Genomic DNA, 15,244 nt, shown 5'->3' with positions numbered 1-15,244 from the left:
TCCCAGTTCGGCGCTCACATCCCTCTTTTTTGCAGCTTCCTCCCTCGCGCCGGACACACTGGGCGGCGGTTGAGTACCAGCCTCGCGAACCGAGACCCAGACCCCAAGCTGGGGGCCGGGAGGCAGGCGGTGGCTCAGACTGAGCGACTTGGGGCAAGAAACCGCACAGCAACTCATGACGTCATTACGCCCTGCGTGGCTATAGGCCGCACCCGCTCCACGCTGGTTAGAATGCTCTTAGGAGTCTGATGTGATCCAGACTGGAGCCTGAGGGGCCATCTGGTGGACACGCACGGAAATGCACTCCGGAGGAACGTAGAAGAAACTCCACACGCTGAAGCACTCCAAAGAACAAGGGGCAAACCCATACAGGCTCCTCCCTGCTCCTTCCTCGAAGATCCGCCTCCATCCTGCACCTCGGCCGTTGATTTCTTTCGCTTTTGTGGACTCGGCCTTCGGCCTGTCGGGCCTGGCGTTTCCCAGAAGGCCCAGCGCCGGGAAGAGGTTTGCAGCTGCTCCGTCATCGTGCGGCCCGTCGCGAGCCCGCGCTTGGGTGCAGGCCCGGCTCGGTTCCTGGTCTCTGGTGGGAGGATTCACGCGAGGCCCCGGTCTCGGTCCCCGGACTAGGCCGCGACCCCGGGCGCCATGAAACAGGAGGGCTCGGCGCGGCGCCGCGGTGCGGACAAGGCGAAGCCGCCGCCGGGTGGAGGGGAACAAGAACCACCGCCGCCCCCGACCCCCCAGGACGTGGAGATGAAAGAGGAGGCGGCTGCGGGTGGCGGGTCAGCAGGGGAGCCTGACAGCAAAGCGGCGGCGGCGGCGGCGGAGCACTCCCAGCGAGAGCTGGATACCGTCACCTTGGAGGGTACGAGAGCCCGGGCCGGGGACGTGCCGTGTTCACGGATGACAGCGCCCCGGTGATCCAGCCTGTCCTCGGGACCCCAGCGCAGCTTCCGCCACCCCCGATTCCTTAGGATCACCCCCGCTGCCCGCTGCCCGCCCCCCACCACCCTGACACTCCTGACCCCGGCCCTAGTAACCTCCTCTCCGGGCTCCGGGCTCCTCCCTTAACACACCTCTTCTCCCCCTACCTGCGTTGAATCTAGTAGGTCCCGCTGGGCCGGTGGTCTCCCTCCGTCTTTTAAGGCCCCTCTGACCTACTCTATTCACATCCTATTCTAACACCCCCACATGTGATTGGTCCCTCTAGAAACAAACCAGTGTTTGTATTTATGGCGTGAAGGGGGTCAGGGTGATGCCCATGAATTTTAAGACTTTACAAAAGTTTTCTGTTGTCTTATCTACGCCTGGCAAACTCCCTTGAGAGAAAGAAGCTTTTCTACTCTTTTCTGTAATTAAGGTGCCGTTGCTCTTTCTCTCCCTTCAAGCCCTTTTTTCTGTTCCTAAAGAGTTTAAAAACACATTACAGACTTTGGGTGTTATCCTTGAGTTCCTAATACATTCATCCTGAACTATGTAAGTCCCCCCCACCTCCCATTTCTTTTCTCCTAGGTGCTCATTCCCTAGGATTGTTCCTCCAAATTCACGGTTCACTTTTCTCAGAGCGTCCTGTGGGCATTTGGAGTGAGCAGAATGAGAGCTTCCCACTGTGAACCTGGTGCTGTTTTCCCAGCTCTGGCTCAAGCGGGCCCAGACTGTTTATGGTGTTTTCTCTCTAATTGCATGAGAACTTTGCTCAAAAGCATTGAGATAAGCCAAGTTATCCTCCTGGGTGATGTGTTTGAGGATGTAATGTTGACTGCATCTGCCCCTGTCGAAAGTTGGGCAACAGGCTCAGTTTCTAATCAAGATCCTCTTACCTAAAATGATGATACCCGGTGGCAAAGGTGCTACCGGGCACATACATATGTTTCTTATAAACACTTCATTTTGTTGTTAGGAAGGAATTCATGTTTCCTTGTAGAAATTTTGGAAAATATCAGAAGCAGGGAGTAACATGAACCATGGTTAACATTTTTTCCTAAGAATTTTTGAGCTGTTCTCATGCAATTGAGATCAAGCTATACAGACAGTTTGGAAGAAGGCCTAACCAAATACAGATGGTTTTGTGTGCTTTCATCTAACATATCCATAAACATAGCATTCAATTTTTTCCAGAAACATTTATTGACTACCCGATGTAGTGGCTAAGCATACAAACTCTGGAATTAGTTTCTTCATCTCTATAAATGAAAGTATAGTACCTACTTCACTGGGTTGATGTAAAGATTAAGATGCTTAGAACATGTGCCCAGCACATGATGAACACATAGTAAATTAAGCCCTTTGTAATGTTAGCAGTTATCATTATTGTGCCATTAAGGGGACCCAGGCACCCTATACTATGTATACAAAGGTAACTAAGAAACTACCGATTCAGAGTATTCCCTTACTCCTGGACACTTCAGTTGTGTCAGTTTTTTACATCATAAATAGCTTTGCAACGTCTTTGTGGCCCAAGTTTTTAACCTATCTTTATGATTATTTTTTTGGTATAGATTCTCAATATGCCTGAGTTGAGAGAGTAGATCTCTTTTAGAGTTTTGAATAGGTAGTGTCCAGAGAAACTGTACTGATTTACAATATTACTAACAGAAATGTTGTGTTCACCCTGACTCTATGTTAGGATTTTTTCTTTTTCTTTTTTTTTTTTTTTTTTTTTTTTTTGAAATTTATCTATCATAGAGAATGTACAAACGCACAAGCAGGAGGGGTGGAGGGAGAGGGAGAGAGAATTTCAAGCAGACTCCATGCTGAGCATGGAATCTGACACAGGCTCCATCCTAGGACCCTGAGAGCATGACCTGAGCTGAAACCAAGAGTTGGACACTGACTGCACCACCCAGGCACATCCACCCATGTTATGATTTTTTAAATATTACCAGTTTGGTAGTTGAAAACATTTCCATTTGCAATTATTCAGATGCTACTGAAATATATTTTCATGTCTGTTAGCTGTCTTTTTGTATTGTCTATTTATGTTTGTTTTTACTTATCCTAATTTATGCAAACTCTGTAAGGAGTATGACTCTCTGATCACAGTTGCTGCAAATATTTTTCTTTTGTTTACACAGATACTCAGATTTTTTTTGCAGAGTAGAGCCCATCATTCGTGTGTGTGTGTGTGTGAGAGAGAGAGAGAGAGATTTCTCCATATTGTTTACACTTAGAAAATAAATCTCCACGTGTTTGTCTTGTTTTTTTATTTCTTATGGTTGCTTTTCCTTTCTTCTTTTTGTCACCCTCTACCCTTTTCCTTACCCCAGCTTTTTTTTTCTTTGTCTCTTGGTTTTGTCTTAAAATCATTGTAGGCATCTTGTAAGTATTGTTTAACCATATTAGGCAAAAGAAGTGACTGGCTACATCTCGCCCTTTTATAAGAGGTTCCCTAGACCACTTGCCTAGAGTGGTGGGAGGAATAGGAAGAGTTAGAAGTAACATTTTTCTCTTCTGTGGTCTTCCATAGACATAAAGGAGCACGTGAAACAGCTGGAGAAGGCAGTATCGGGCAAGGAGCCTCGATTTGTGCTGAGGGCCCTGCGGATGCTGCCTTCCACATCACGCCGCCTCAACCACTATGTTTTGTATAAGGCTGTGCATGGCTTCTTCACCTCAAATAACGCTACTCGAGACTTCTTGCTACCCTTCCTGGAAGAGGTAAGTGAGTCAACCACCCGCCCCCCCCCAGCCCTCAATGTAATTGTTTCCCATCCTAAAGACCTGACTTATTACCTGCTATAGCTGAGTAGTGAAGCAAAAAGCAGGCCGTTTTAATAGTCATTTGTCCACTAACAAGGGAACCATCCTTCTGCCTTGTAGTGTCATTCTTCTGAATCAGGGGAAAAGAGCTGGGAATCAGGACCCTTCCAACCAAACTCAGTTCCCACTGCTCCCCAGCAGAATACTCTCCTCCAGTTGAGTGGTGTCTCCATTGTCCTAAGAGAAGGTACCACCACCTCTCTGCCTCTGAAGCCTCACCATGGAGAACATATAAAATAGTGACTAAGAGCACAGGCTCTGGGGACGCCTGGGTGGCTCAGTGGTTGAGCATCTGCCTTTGGCTCAGGGTGTGATCCCGGGGTCCCAGGATCAAGTCCCACATCAGGCTTCCTGCATGGAGCCGGCTTCTCCCTCTGCCTCTCTCTCGATATCTCTCATGAATAAATAAAATTTTAAACAACAACAACACAGGCTCTGGAGGTAGAGTTGAATTTGAATCCCAGCTCTACCATTTGGTACCTGTGGGACTTGGACAAGTGAGCTAACCTCCTTATGTTTCATTTTCTTCCTTTGCTAAATGTGGCAAACAGATTTGGGGGACAAAGAGGTGGAAAGGAACATGTGTAAAGCTCTTAGAACCGTACCTGGCACATAGTAAATGCTGATGAAGTTTGTTTGGTGCTGGCAGCGGACTCTGTGTCAAGAAAGACTTCTCCTTTTCTGTGTAGCTATACAATACCCGTTATGTCCAGGTCCTGCCCCTTCTCAAACCTAAGTGTCCCTTCAGCTATCTCCGTAAAGCCATCATGGACATGAGCTATTCCATAGAAGAGACTCAAAAAAAATCCCTTGAGGTGGAATGGTGAAGAATTTATTGTCTGGGAAAAGGGAAAAGCACTCTTCCCCAACATCATCTGGGAAAAAAAATTTTAACCTGTATATTTCTTTTCTTTTCAAGATTTTATTTATTTATTCATGAGAGAAACAGAGACGGAGAGGCAGAGATACAGGCAGAGAGAGAAGCCAGCTCCATGCAGGGAGCCTGACGCAGGACTCGATCCCGAGTCTCCAGGTTCACGCCCTGGGCCGAAGGCAGATGCTTAACTGTTGAGCCACCTAGGCATCCCTAACCTGTATATTTCTAAATACACCCCACATGTTTCCCTTTTGAACTGTTGCACATTATTCCAGTTTTGGTGACTAGATCTTAAAATAAGTATGACATATATGTCAGTTACCCCCAAATTTCCTTTGTTCCTACCCCCAAAAAATTGGATCTCATTATTCTTGATCTCATCTCTAGAATTATATTACTTTATTAAATTCTCTTTGATAAAATTTGCAGTGGTTCCAAGTGTGGTGGTTTAATTTCTCTACTTAGATTGTAGGCTCTTTGAGGGGTCCTTACATCATCCTTTCCATCCCCATTATGTTCTATGAAGATGTCTGTTTTACTTCTCTAAGCCTTTTTTTGTTTCTACTGCCAGCCTCCTTGACTTCCTTTGGAAGGAGACTATGCCATCTTTATTTTTATATCCCAGCACCTAGAAAAATCTTGCATATAGTAGACACTCAGTGAATATTTGTTGAAATGCATCGTGAGTGAAATACATTCTTGCTTGGTTGATCTGACTGAGCTTTTCCACAGTAATTCATGGTTTCTCCTAGCCCATGGACACCGAAGCTGATTTACAGTTCCGTCCCCGAACAGGAAAAGCTGCATCAGCACCCCTTCTACCTGAAGTGGAAGCCTACCTACAACTCCTCATGGTCATCTTTCTGATGAACAGCAAGCGCTACAAAGAGGTATCCGGGACCAGTGAGCGAGAATAACATGCCCCAAGCAGTGCATGGGGTTGGTGGGAGAGAATGTCTCTGGTGAAGAATTGAAGAGAGTCACTGAGTTCTTAATCGTCCCCCTAGACTCTTCCCCCATGTAGAAACATACCTAACCCCACATCCAGGGATACCCCCTTAGCTCCTGTTCAGATACCATGGGAAGGGGCTGGCAGCCGCCATTCTGTGCTTATCTGTGGCACAGTGCAGTGGATTCTGTTTGGAAAAGGAGATTTGGAGACAGAAATTTGACTTCAAATCCTAGCTGTATCTTGGACAAATTAATTTCTCCTGGCTTTATATCAGATGGGAAAAACAATGCCCAACTCACAGCATCACCATTGACATTAAATAAAGTACTACCACAATGATCTTCATATAGTAAGCTTTCACAGTATTTCAGTAATTGGCAGTTCTTTTCATGGGACTGAACAACTCCATGGATACTGTACTGCCACTGCTTCCTCCAGTTGGGGCCAACTTCTTTGTCAGTCATAGCCACTATCCAGAAACCACACTCAAGAAATGACGTCCAAGGTCCAGGATGCACGGGTGGCTTAGTCAGTTAAGCAACTGACTCTTAATTTCGGCTCAGGTCATGATCTCAGGGTTGTTGGATCAAGCCCCACATTGGGCTCTACGCTCAGCTGGAGGGTAGGGGGAGCATCTACCTGAAATTCTCACCTTTCCTTCACCCCCATTCTGCTCTTTAGTGTATGCACGTACCCACCTGCGCACGTGCTCTCTAGAATAAGTAAATCTTTTTTAAAAAGAAAGAAGTGACAGTTCCCTCTGCTCCATCCTGTTTTGTTTTCTCCTTGCCTTGCCACAAGTTGATTTTTGTGTGTTTTTAGACATAATTCACCCCCTTTAAAGTGTGCGATTCAGGGGCACCTGGCTGGCTTTCAGTAGAGCATCCAACTCTTGATCTCTGGGTAGTGAGTTCGAGCCCAACATTGGCTGCAAAGATTACTTAAAATAATTAATTTGATTGGATGCATTTTTTAAAAGTGTAGGGCTCAGTGGGTTTTGGTATGTTCACAAGTTGTACAGCCATCATCACTGTCTAATTCCAGAATAATTTCATCACCCCAAAAAGAAACCCCATTGCTGTTAGTAGTTGCTCCCTATTCTCCCCTCACCCCAGCCTCTGGCAACGACTCATCTACATTTTCTGGCTCATGGATTTTCCTATAAATGGAATTATGTAACACATGGCCTTTCATGCCTGGCTTCTCTGACTTAGCATAATGTTTTCTAGGTTTGTCCATGTTGTAGTGTGTATTCAGCCCTTGTAATGGATGGATAATATTCTGTTGTATGGATATGCTGCATTTAACTTCTCCATCCGCTGGGTGATAGACACTTGGGTTGATTGTTTCCACTTTTTAGTAATTCTCAGTAATGCTGCTGTGAACATTTGTGTACAGACTTCTATGTGAACATACGTTTCCAATTCTCCTGGATTTATGCCTAGGAGGGGAGTTGCTGGCTCATATGATAGCTCCTTGTTTAACTTTTTGAGGAATTGCCACTTGATTCTCTTTTGGCTGCCTCCCCAGGCACAGAAGATCTCTGACGACCTGATGCAGAAGATCAGCACTCAGAACCGCCGGGCTCTGGACCTTGTGGCCGCAAAGTGTTACTACTATCACGCCCGGGTCTATGAGTTTCTGGATAAGCTGGACGTGGTGCGCAGGTACAGGTGGCCAAGGTCTGACCCAAGGTTAAGAACTGTCCCCCAGGCTCTTCCCTATACTCCAATCAAGGGAGGACTAATCAAGCGTAGGAGGATGGGCTGGAAAACACTTCACTCCTCTGTTTAAAACTTGTGGTGGCTCCCCATTTTCCTCAGGGAAACGCTGAAGTCTTCATGATTGCATGTGAGTCCCGACGAGGTCTAGCCCCTGCTCACTGCCTGCTTGACTCTACCTCTCACTGCTCCCTGACTCACTTCTCAGCCACACTGACCTCCCTGCTTTTCTTGGAGCCAGCCAGACACGCTCTTCCCTCTGCTCACAATGACCTTCTCCCTCCTTCAAGCCTTTGTTTAATTGTTAAATTCTCAGTGAATCCTACTCTGACCAAGGTATTTCAAATGGCCACCCCATCCTTCTCGCCTCCTATGTTCCTCATCACACTTACCCTGGTTTCTGCATAGCCCCGATCTTCTGTCATGCTCCCTAAGGCACTTATTTATCACAACTGTCTCACCTATTTGAATGTAGAGTTAGTTGTGTCCTTTTTGTACACCTAGAATAGCGCTTCACACCACAAGCACTTGATAGTTAAATGTTCAATGAATAACCAGAAAGGCAATTTGTGTCACTCTTTTTGGAATTGAGAGACAATAGAGAAGTCAAAGCCATTCAAAGAGTTATTTGAGGTGTTTGACGTCTTTTTATTTTCCTTCTTGAAGCTTCTTGCATGCCCGGCTCCGGACAGCCACCCTTCGGCATGACGCAGACGGGCAGGCCACCCTGCTGAACCTCCTGCTGCGGAACTACCTCCACTATAGCTTGTACGACCAGGCTGAGAAGCTGGTATCCAAGTCCGTGTTCCCTGAGCAGGCCAACAACAATGAGTGGGCCAGGTACCTCTACTACACAGGTGAGCAAGGGGTCCCACCCCTCAAGTCAGGGAGTGTGTCTCAGGTTCACGTGATGCAAATTTCCTGAAAATTTAGTGTACTTGGTGCCTGAGGGGCCCATTTTGGCACTCTGGTTTGTAGGGGGCTTTGGATGACACCATTCTTTGATCCACTCTCTTTTCCACACTCAGGGCGAATCAAAGCCATTCAGTTGGAGTACTCAGAGGCCCGGAGAACAATGACCAATGCCCTTCGCAAGGCCCCTCAGCACACAGCTGTCGGCTTCAAACAGACGGTGAGCAGCAGCTCTCATCCCTTCACTGCTTACTCATCTGATAATGCTTTAGTTCTCTTTCCCTACTTCGGGGCCAGGGGAGGCATCCTCAACCTTCATGATCCAGAGGTTAAATTGCATGTCCATTTGTGTATAACATTGATCAGAACACATTAAGCAGACCCTCCCTGCACCTCCAGTGGTTTATGTTCAGAGGACTCTCCTTCGTAGATGGGATTAGAATATTCCTGATTCCCCAGCACTCCTTACAGTCATTCCAGGCATGGGCCTGGATTGCGTTGAGAAACCCCAGGCTCTTTACTGGTCCCTCACATGCCCATTTGAGAGCAATGTTTTCTGTGGCCTGGGAACCCAGAAAATCCCCATGAGGCTGACTGATTCAGGTGTGGATAAGTCTTGGTCACCTAGAGCTGTCAGTCACCAAGGCTTTTTCTGAGTGCTGACCTTGGTGTTGAGCACTGTGAGATTGCAAAAGATTGTTACTCAGAAAGGCTTGAGGGCCTGTGTAAAGTCACAGAGCCTGGTAGCCAGAATTTGGACCCTGCTTTCCCAACCATGAACACCTATTTCCACCTCAACTTGACCTCTACCTCCTAATGCCCTTGAAAGAGAACAAGATGGGATCCCTGGGTGGCGCAGCAGTTTGGTGCCTGCCTTTGGCCCAGGGCGCGATCCTGGAGACCCGGGATCGAATCCCACGTCGGGCTCCCGGTGCATGGAGCCTGCTTCTCCCTCTGCCTATGTCTCTGCCCTCTCTCTCTCTCTCTCTCTCTCTCTCTCTCTGTGACTATCATAAATAAATTTTAAAAAAAATTTTTTTAAATTAAAAAAAAAAAGAACAAGATGAAGATGACTAAGAATGACTAGGTCAGTATAGTCAAGTTCAGAAGTTGAAAGAAAGGTTTGGTTTTGGTCAAATAATTAAAGATACCTTAAAGAAAAAGTTAAATTTAATCTGGTTTTTGAAGGTAGAATTTTCACAGAAGGGAATGGCTTTTCAGACATATCATGATACATGTGCAGATTATTAGATTGCTTACAATATATGACATACACTAAAGTTCCTAAAAATACACGTAATCAACGTATAAACTGTGCAGTGTCTGGAAAGAGGTGTGGGGTAAATCAGAGTTCTCAAATCAGACTTTACTATAGATGGATAAGGTTTCTGGGATTTCTGTGGTGGAGCCAGGTGGGAGGAACAGAGAGAGCAGAAGTGAGATCTTTGGCCAGCAGACTATTGACGAGGAAGCCAGAAAAGAGATGGAATGGTTGCTTGAGAGAGGAAGAAGAGTTGGGGGAACTTCCACCCACAGAGACTTAAGCAAATAGTGGTAGGCCAAGGCCTTGGAGGAGCTAAAGAAGGGAAGGGTTAAAGAACACAGGTAGAGAAGCTGACTTGAGCTAAAAGCAGGGAGGCGGAGAATGTGTAAAAAGAGGCCTCAGCTTTGAAGTGGAGTCCACAACAGAACACTTTGAAAGCTTATCCATCCATAGTAAAACCCACATTCTCGCCTTGGGTGATCTCAGCTCAACGCTGACCTCCTGGTGCTTCACCAAAGTCTATTTCTAACTGTCTTAGTCTGCTGGGGCCATCATAACAAGCTACCACCAGCTGGGTGGCTTAAGCAACAGCAATCTATTTCCTTATAGTTGGGGAAGCCAAAAGTCCAGCATCAGGGTGTCAGCATGGTTGGTTTCTCCTAAGGGTCTCACTCGTAGACGGGCGTCATCTTTTATTCTCTTGAAACTGTCTTCCCTCTGTGCATGACTGTATCTTAATCTCTTGTAAGGACACCAGTCATTGGATTAGGACCACTCATATGACCTCATTTTCCTTAATCTCTTTAAAAGCTCTGTCTCCAAATGCAGACATAGCTTGTTTTACTGCGCTTTTTACACATACTATATTTTTTATAAATTGAAGGTTAGTGGTGACCCTGCATTGAGCAAGTGTCTCTGTGTCACATTTTGGTTATTCTTGCAACATTTCAAACTTTTTCATTATTATATCAGTTATGGTGACCTGCAATCACTGGTTACATGATTTGTTGAAGGACGAGATGATAGTGTTTTTTAAGAAAGTATTTTTAGGGATCCCTGGGTGGCGCAGCGGTTTGGCGCCTGCCTTTGGCCCAGGGCGCGATCCTGGAGACCCGGGATCGAATCCCACATCGGGCTCCCGGTGCATGGAGCCTGCTTCTCCCTCTGCCTGTGTCTCTGCCTCTCTCTCTCTCATTGTGTGCCTATCATAAATAAATAAAAAAAAATTTAAAAAAAAAAGTATTTTTAAATTAAGGTATGTACATTAAATTATTTTTTTTAGGTAATGCTGTTGCACACTCAGTAGAGTACGGTATGGCATAAACCTAATTTTTAGGTGCCCTGGGAAACCAGAAAGTCCCGTGACTAGCTTTAGTGTGGTATTCGCTCTATTGTGGTGGTCTGGAACACAGCCCATGATTATCTCTGAGGTACTGAGGGGTTAGCACTTCAACATACAAATTTGGGGTTTCACAGTTCAGCCTGTGATACTAATTCTGACCCCTCTTAATGAACACCAGACCTACGAATCTAGCTTCCCACCACACGTCTGTATAGATACTCCTCACACTTAGCTTATCAAAAATAGACCCCTCTGGGTGCCCCTTACCAGTCCTTCCTCCTGCTCTCCCGATAAAGATAGGAGCTTTGGAATGACCCCAGACTCCTCCACCCCGCCCCACTCCTCCTTCCCCATCACCCAGTTGTCTGTTGATTTGCCTCCATGTCTTTTGTATTTGTCTCCTTTCTGGTATCACTGGCGCCCTTGTTTGAGCCAGTAGCATCCCTGGTCGTCGTCTTCCCCTTTACGAACCCAGCTTTCACACACCTGCCTGACTAACCAGAGCGCTCTGCCTTGTCCAGGAAGCTTGCATTGCTCCCCATTATCTCCCCAATAGGGATGACAAGTTTTGTGAGGTAGTCAGGCTGGGGGTTATGAGGACACTACTGCTACCACTGCCGCTGCTGCCGCCACTGCCACCCATTTTAGGGACTGGGAAATTGAGGGCTTGGTTGCTCTGCTTTTCCTAGCTAGTGAGTGAAGACTAGCATTCTGTCTCCAAACTCTGAACTCAGCCTGGCATTCAAAACCGCACATCCCTAGGCTGGCCCAGCATCCCCCATAACCTTCCAGACTTCCTTGAGACATGTGCTACACTTGTCCGGTCTGTTCCTTTGACTAAAACATCCTCCCTCCTCCCCCTGCTTCATCTGAATCCTTACAGCATGTGTACAGCATGTGTTAACTTCTGCCTTTTCCCTGGGTTTCCCGTCACTCCTAGGTTACTCCAGGGAACAGGGCAGCATCGTAGGTGTGTGGGGGTGAGTGTGGGCACGATCTTATAACCTCTTGCTTCCATCATGACTCTTGCTTCGTCTGTGGTCCTGTCCATCCTACTTAGTGGGCAGCTCCTTCATTGCTGGCATCACCTCCCCCATTGTGGTTTTCCTCGCTTGGTGCTAAATCCACAGTAGGGAGCATCTAGAAATCCCTCACAGTTCTGTGGAGAAAGAAGGGCCGGGTTTTCCCACCAGCCTCCTGTACCCTACCCGGCTGCGGCCCATTCACTGAGGTTCTCCCAGTCTCCTCCTGTGCTTCTGCCTCTACACGTTCACCTCCTCTCCTCCAGCGACCAGCACCGTGGGCCAACTCCTGTCCCATTCTCTAGCCTCTGGGCCCTGCTCCCCCAGTGTTTCAGAGCCACAGGACCCTCCCCTCTGGCCTGTACCTCAGAGCATTGCCATTGCAGAGTAGCGTGCGAGTGGAGTGGCAGTTGAGATGGAGCTTAGGGCTCGGCATGGTCAGAGGGGCAACTTTGACCTAGCTGCCACTATTCCCAGTACCTGGCTCCCGGGGGCATGCCCAGCTCTACGTGGGCCTGATTGCAGTACCATCTTCCCCATCTCGCAGTGTGTCAGACTGCACTGAAGCCCCGTTTCTCTCTCTCCTCCCTCCTGCTGGGGCTCCCTGCCCTTTGTGTTCCTGTGTCGCACACCACCAGGTGCACAAGCTCCTGATTGTGGTGGAGCTGCTGCTCGGGGAGATCCCAGATCGGCTACAGTTCCGTCAGCCTTCCCTCAAGCGCTCGCTCATGCCCTACTTCCTTCTGACCCAAGGTAAGGCTGGTCCCGCTCACAGAGCTTGCCAAGGTCTGACGCTGTGGCCTCTTCAGTGCGTTTGCCCATTTGTGTCATCTGATCCACTCCTCTCCCCCTCCAGCTGTCAGGACCGGAAACCTAGCCAAGTTCAACCAGGTCCTGGACCAGTTTGGGGAGAAGTTTCAAGCAGATGGGACCTATACCTTAATCATCCGACTGCGGCACAACGTCATTAAGACAGGTGTGGATCAGAGTCTGAGGGGCCACTGGAAGAGCAGGACCCAGATGAGGCTTCTGCAAGGAATGGGCAACCCTAGAGATATCCTTGGGTGGGTGAAGGGGCTGTGTCTACCCTGCCCACCCCAGTGCTGCTTCCTCCCCCAGGTGTGCGCATGATCAGCCTCTCCTATTCCCGAATCTCCCTGGCCGATATTGCCCAGAAACTGCAGCTGGATAGCCCAGAGGACGCAGAGTTCATTGTTGCCAAGGTGGAGCTGATTCGGAGAGGGCAATTGCCACGTTGCTGCCACATTTCAGGGGATGGGAATGGAAGGAGATTGACCAAGGGGGAGGGCATGGTCTTTTCAGAGAGTGCTGGTCTTACAGTGTGAAGCCAGGAAGTTGCCAGAGAGAATGTGTACATGAGTGAGTGTGTGAGAGTGTAAGGAGGAAAGGGACAGGACAGGGTGTTCTTGGATTTAGAAGATGGGCTTTCTGGTGACTTTGTATCCCTTTGGGGGCCTGCAGGCCATCCGGGATGGCGTCATTGAGGCCAGCATCAACCATGAGAAGGGCTACGTCCAGTCCAAGGAGATGATTGATATCTATTCTACCCGTGAGCCCCAGCTGGCCTTCCACCAGCGCATCTCCTTCTGCCTAGATATCCACAACATGTCTGTCAAGGTGAGAAGCCGGGGCTGCAGAGGGGGTTTTGGCAGCATCCAAGGACTCCCCAGAGGAGATTAGCCTAGTTCCTGACCCATCTCTGTAAAGTCACTAAATGGCAGGGCAGGGGGCCCCAGAGGGAGCAAAGAACTCGTGAGCCTGTAAGACCTTCAACAGCTTCTGAGGGTATGGTTGCCAGGGAGGACTGGATGGATTCAGGGAGCAGGGTTCTAGATTTGCTTCCAAATTTGAGTCACTCACTTTCTCTGAGCCTCTGTTTCTCCATCCGTGAAGCTGATGGTGAGATTACCTGCCCTGCCTGCTTCAGGGCTGATGACATTAAATGCAGTCACTGTCTCCAGGCACCTAGTGAAGCCTAAACTGTGGGGAAGCCAGGATGGGTATCTAGTTCCACAAAAGGCTATGAAGCCCTTATCCAGTGGCAGACACTGACTTGGGTGCTGGTACTGTGTGCCAAGTATTTCCTGGTCTCTTCTTGCCCCAAGAAACTGGGGATGTTGTTGCTTTGCTTAAAATCAGGTAAATGCCGCGCTCAGAGAGACAAAAGGCCCTTTGCAACTTGGTCCCCTGTGTCTGTAGCCTTACTTCTGCCTGGTGAACCCTCCTCTCTCCTCCCCCTCCTTGCTTTTCTTTCTCCCCCCCACCCCCCAGCTGGCCCCACTGAGCTCAGGCCAGGCGTTTTCACACATTGAAACCTCTGCCTGGAATGCCGTTCCCCCTTTCCCCCACCAGTGTGTTCCCTCCCTCCCCCTCCTCCTCATTTAGCATGCTATAGTAGTAATTTGCCTGCATGCCTCGCTCCCCACTAGACCAAACTGGAGAGCGAATGACCTTATTCCTGTCGTGGTGCCCGGTACACAGAAGCAGCACAATAAACGTATGTTAAATGAGTGCCTTCTCTTCATCTTACTCCTCTCTCTACTGTGCTTCAGGCCATGAGGTTTCCTCCCAAATCGTACAACAAGGACTTGGAGTCTGCAGAGGTAAGGTGCCTTTTGCTTTGGACAAGACCGAAAGGTCAAGCTTTCCTCCAGAGAGGGAAGAGGGAGGCAGTTTCTGGAAGGGCTCGGAGCTGCTCTGAAGCTTTGTGGTCCCTGCCTTGGGGTGGCTGGGTGAAACACTGTGAGAGCCCTGCTGGCCCCCAGCAGCCCAGCCCTCTCCCCACCTCTTGCCCCAGGAACGGCGTGAGCGAGAGCAGCAAGATTTGGAGTTTGCCAAGGAGATGGCAGAGGACGATGACGACAGCTTCCCTTGAACTAGGGACTGAGGGGGGCGGGTGGTGAGTGGGGACTGGCTCTTTATCTTCCCCCTCAGGGTCCCCTGCCCAGGGAACCGGCCCCTCTCCTGTACATGTCTCACAGACTCCGCATGTGCAGGGGGTGAAGGGTGCAGGGAGCTAGCCACCCCCACCTTCACCCCAGGACCCCTCCCCAGCCGGTGACAGCACACGGTGGGCAGGAGGTGGGCAGGTGGCCTCCCCAGGGCAGGGTCCTGGCTACTGATACGGGCAGCAGGATGGGAGGGGAGAGCCCTGTGCTCTCCAGAGAGCTGGGGACTGGAATTGGGACATGGGTTGGGTTGTATGTTTTTTGAAGCTTCAATTATGATTTTTAAACAATAAAAAGTTCTCCAGAGTTCTTTGTGCATCATTTAATGACACTGCTTCACTTTCACACCTATGGGTATTGACAGACCCAGATTTTTCTTGCTCTTGGGGGGAATGGCCCAATGTAATCATCCAGTATGACTGGTTG

General features: G+C 48.5%; 1 protein-coding gene across 1 annotated transcript; it reads left to right on the top strand.

The window, feature by feature from the left end:
• Window positions 1-247: 247 nt before the first annotated feature.
• PSMD3 (proteasome 26S subunit, non-ATPase 3) lies at window positions 248-15,124 on the top strand. Its single transcript, XM_038547405.1, has 12 exons — window positions 248-865; window positions 3,467-3,657; window positions 5,389-5,526; window positions 7,119-7,255; window positions 7,976-8,166; window positions 8,338-8,441; window positions 12,488-12,602; window positions 12,706-12,825; window positions 12,969-13,072; window positions 13,332-13,487; window positions 14,423-14,473; window positions 14,668-15,124. The coding sequence occupies exons 1-12, from the start codon at window positions 646-648 to the stop codon at window positions 14,743-14,745; spliced, it is 1,605 nt and encodes a 534-aa protein (XP_038403333.1). The 5' UTR covers window positions 248-645; the 3' UTR covers window positions 14,746-15,124.
• The last annotated feature ends 120 nt before the right edge of the window (window positions 15,125-15,244 follow it).

The sequence above is a fragment of the Canis lupus genome, chromosome 9 (genome assembly GCF_011100685.1).
Source record: "Canis lupus familiaris isolate Mischka breed German Shepherd chromosome 9, alternate assembly UU_Cfam_GSD_1.0, whole genome shotgun sequence".
In the NCBI taxonomy this organism is placed as follows: Eukaryota; Metazoa; Chordata; class Mammalia; order Carnivora; family Canidae; genus Canis; species Canis lupus.
This window is presented reverse-complemented; position numbering and strand designations above follow the sequence as displayed.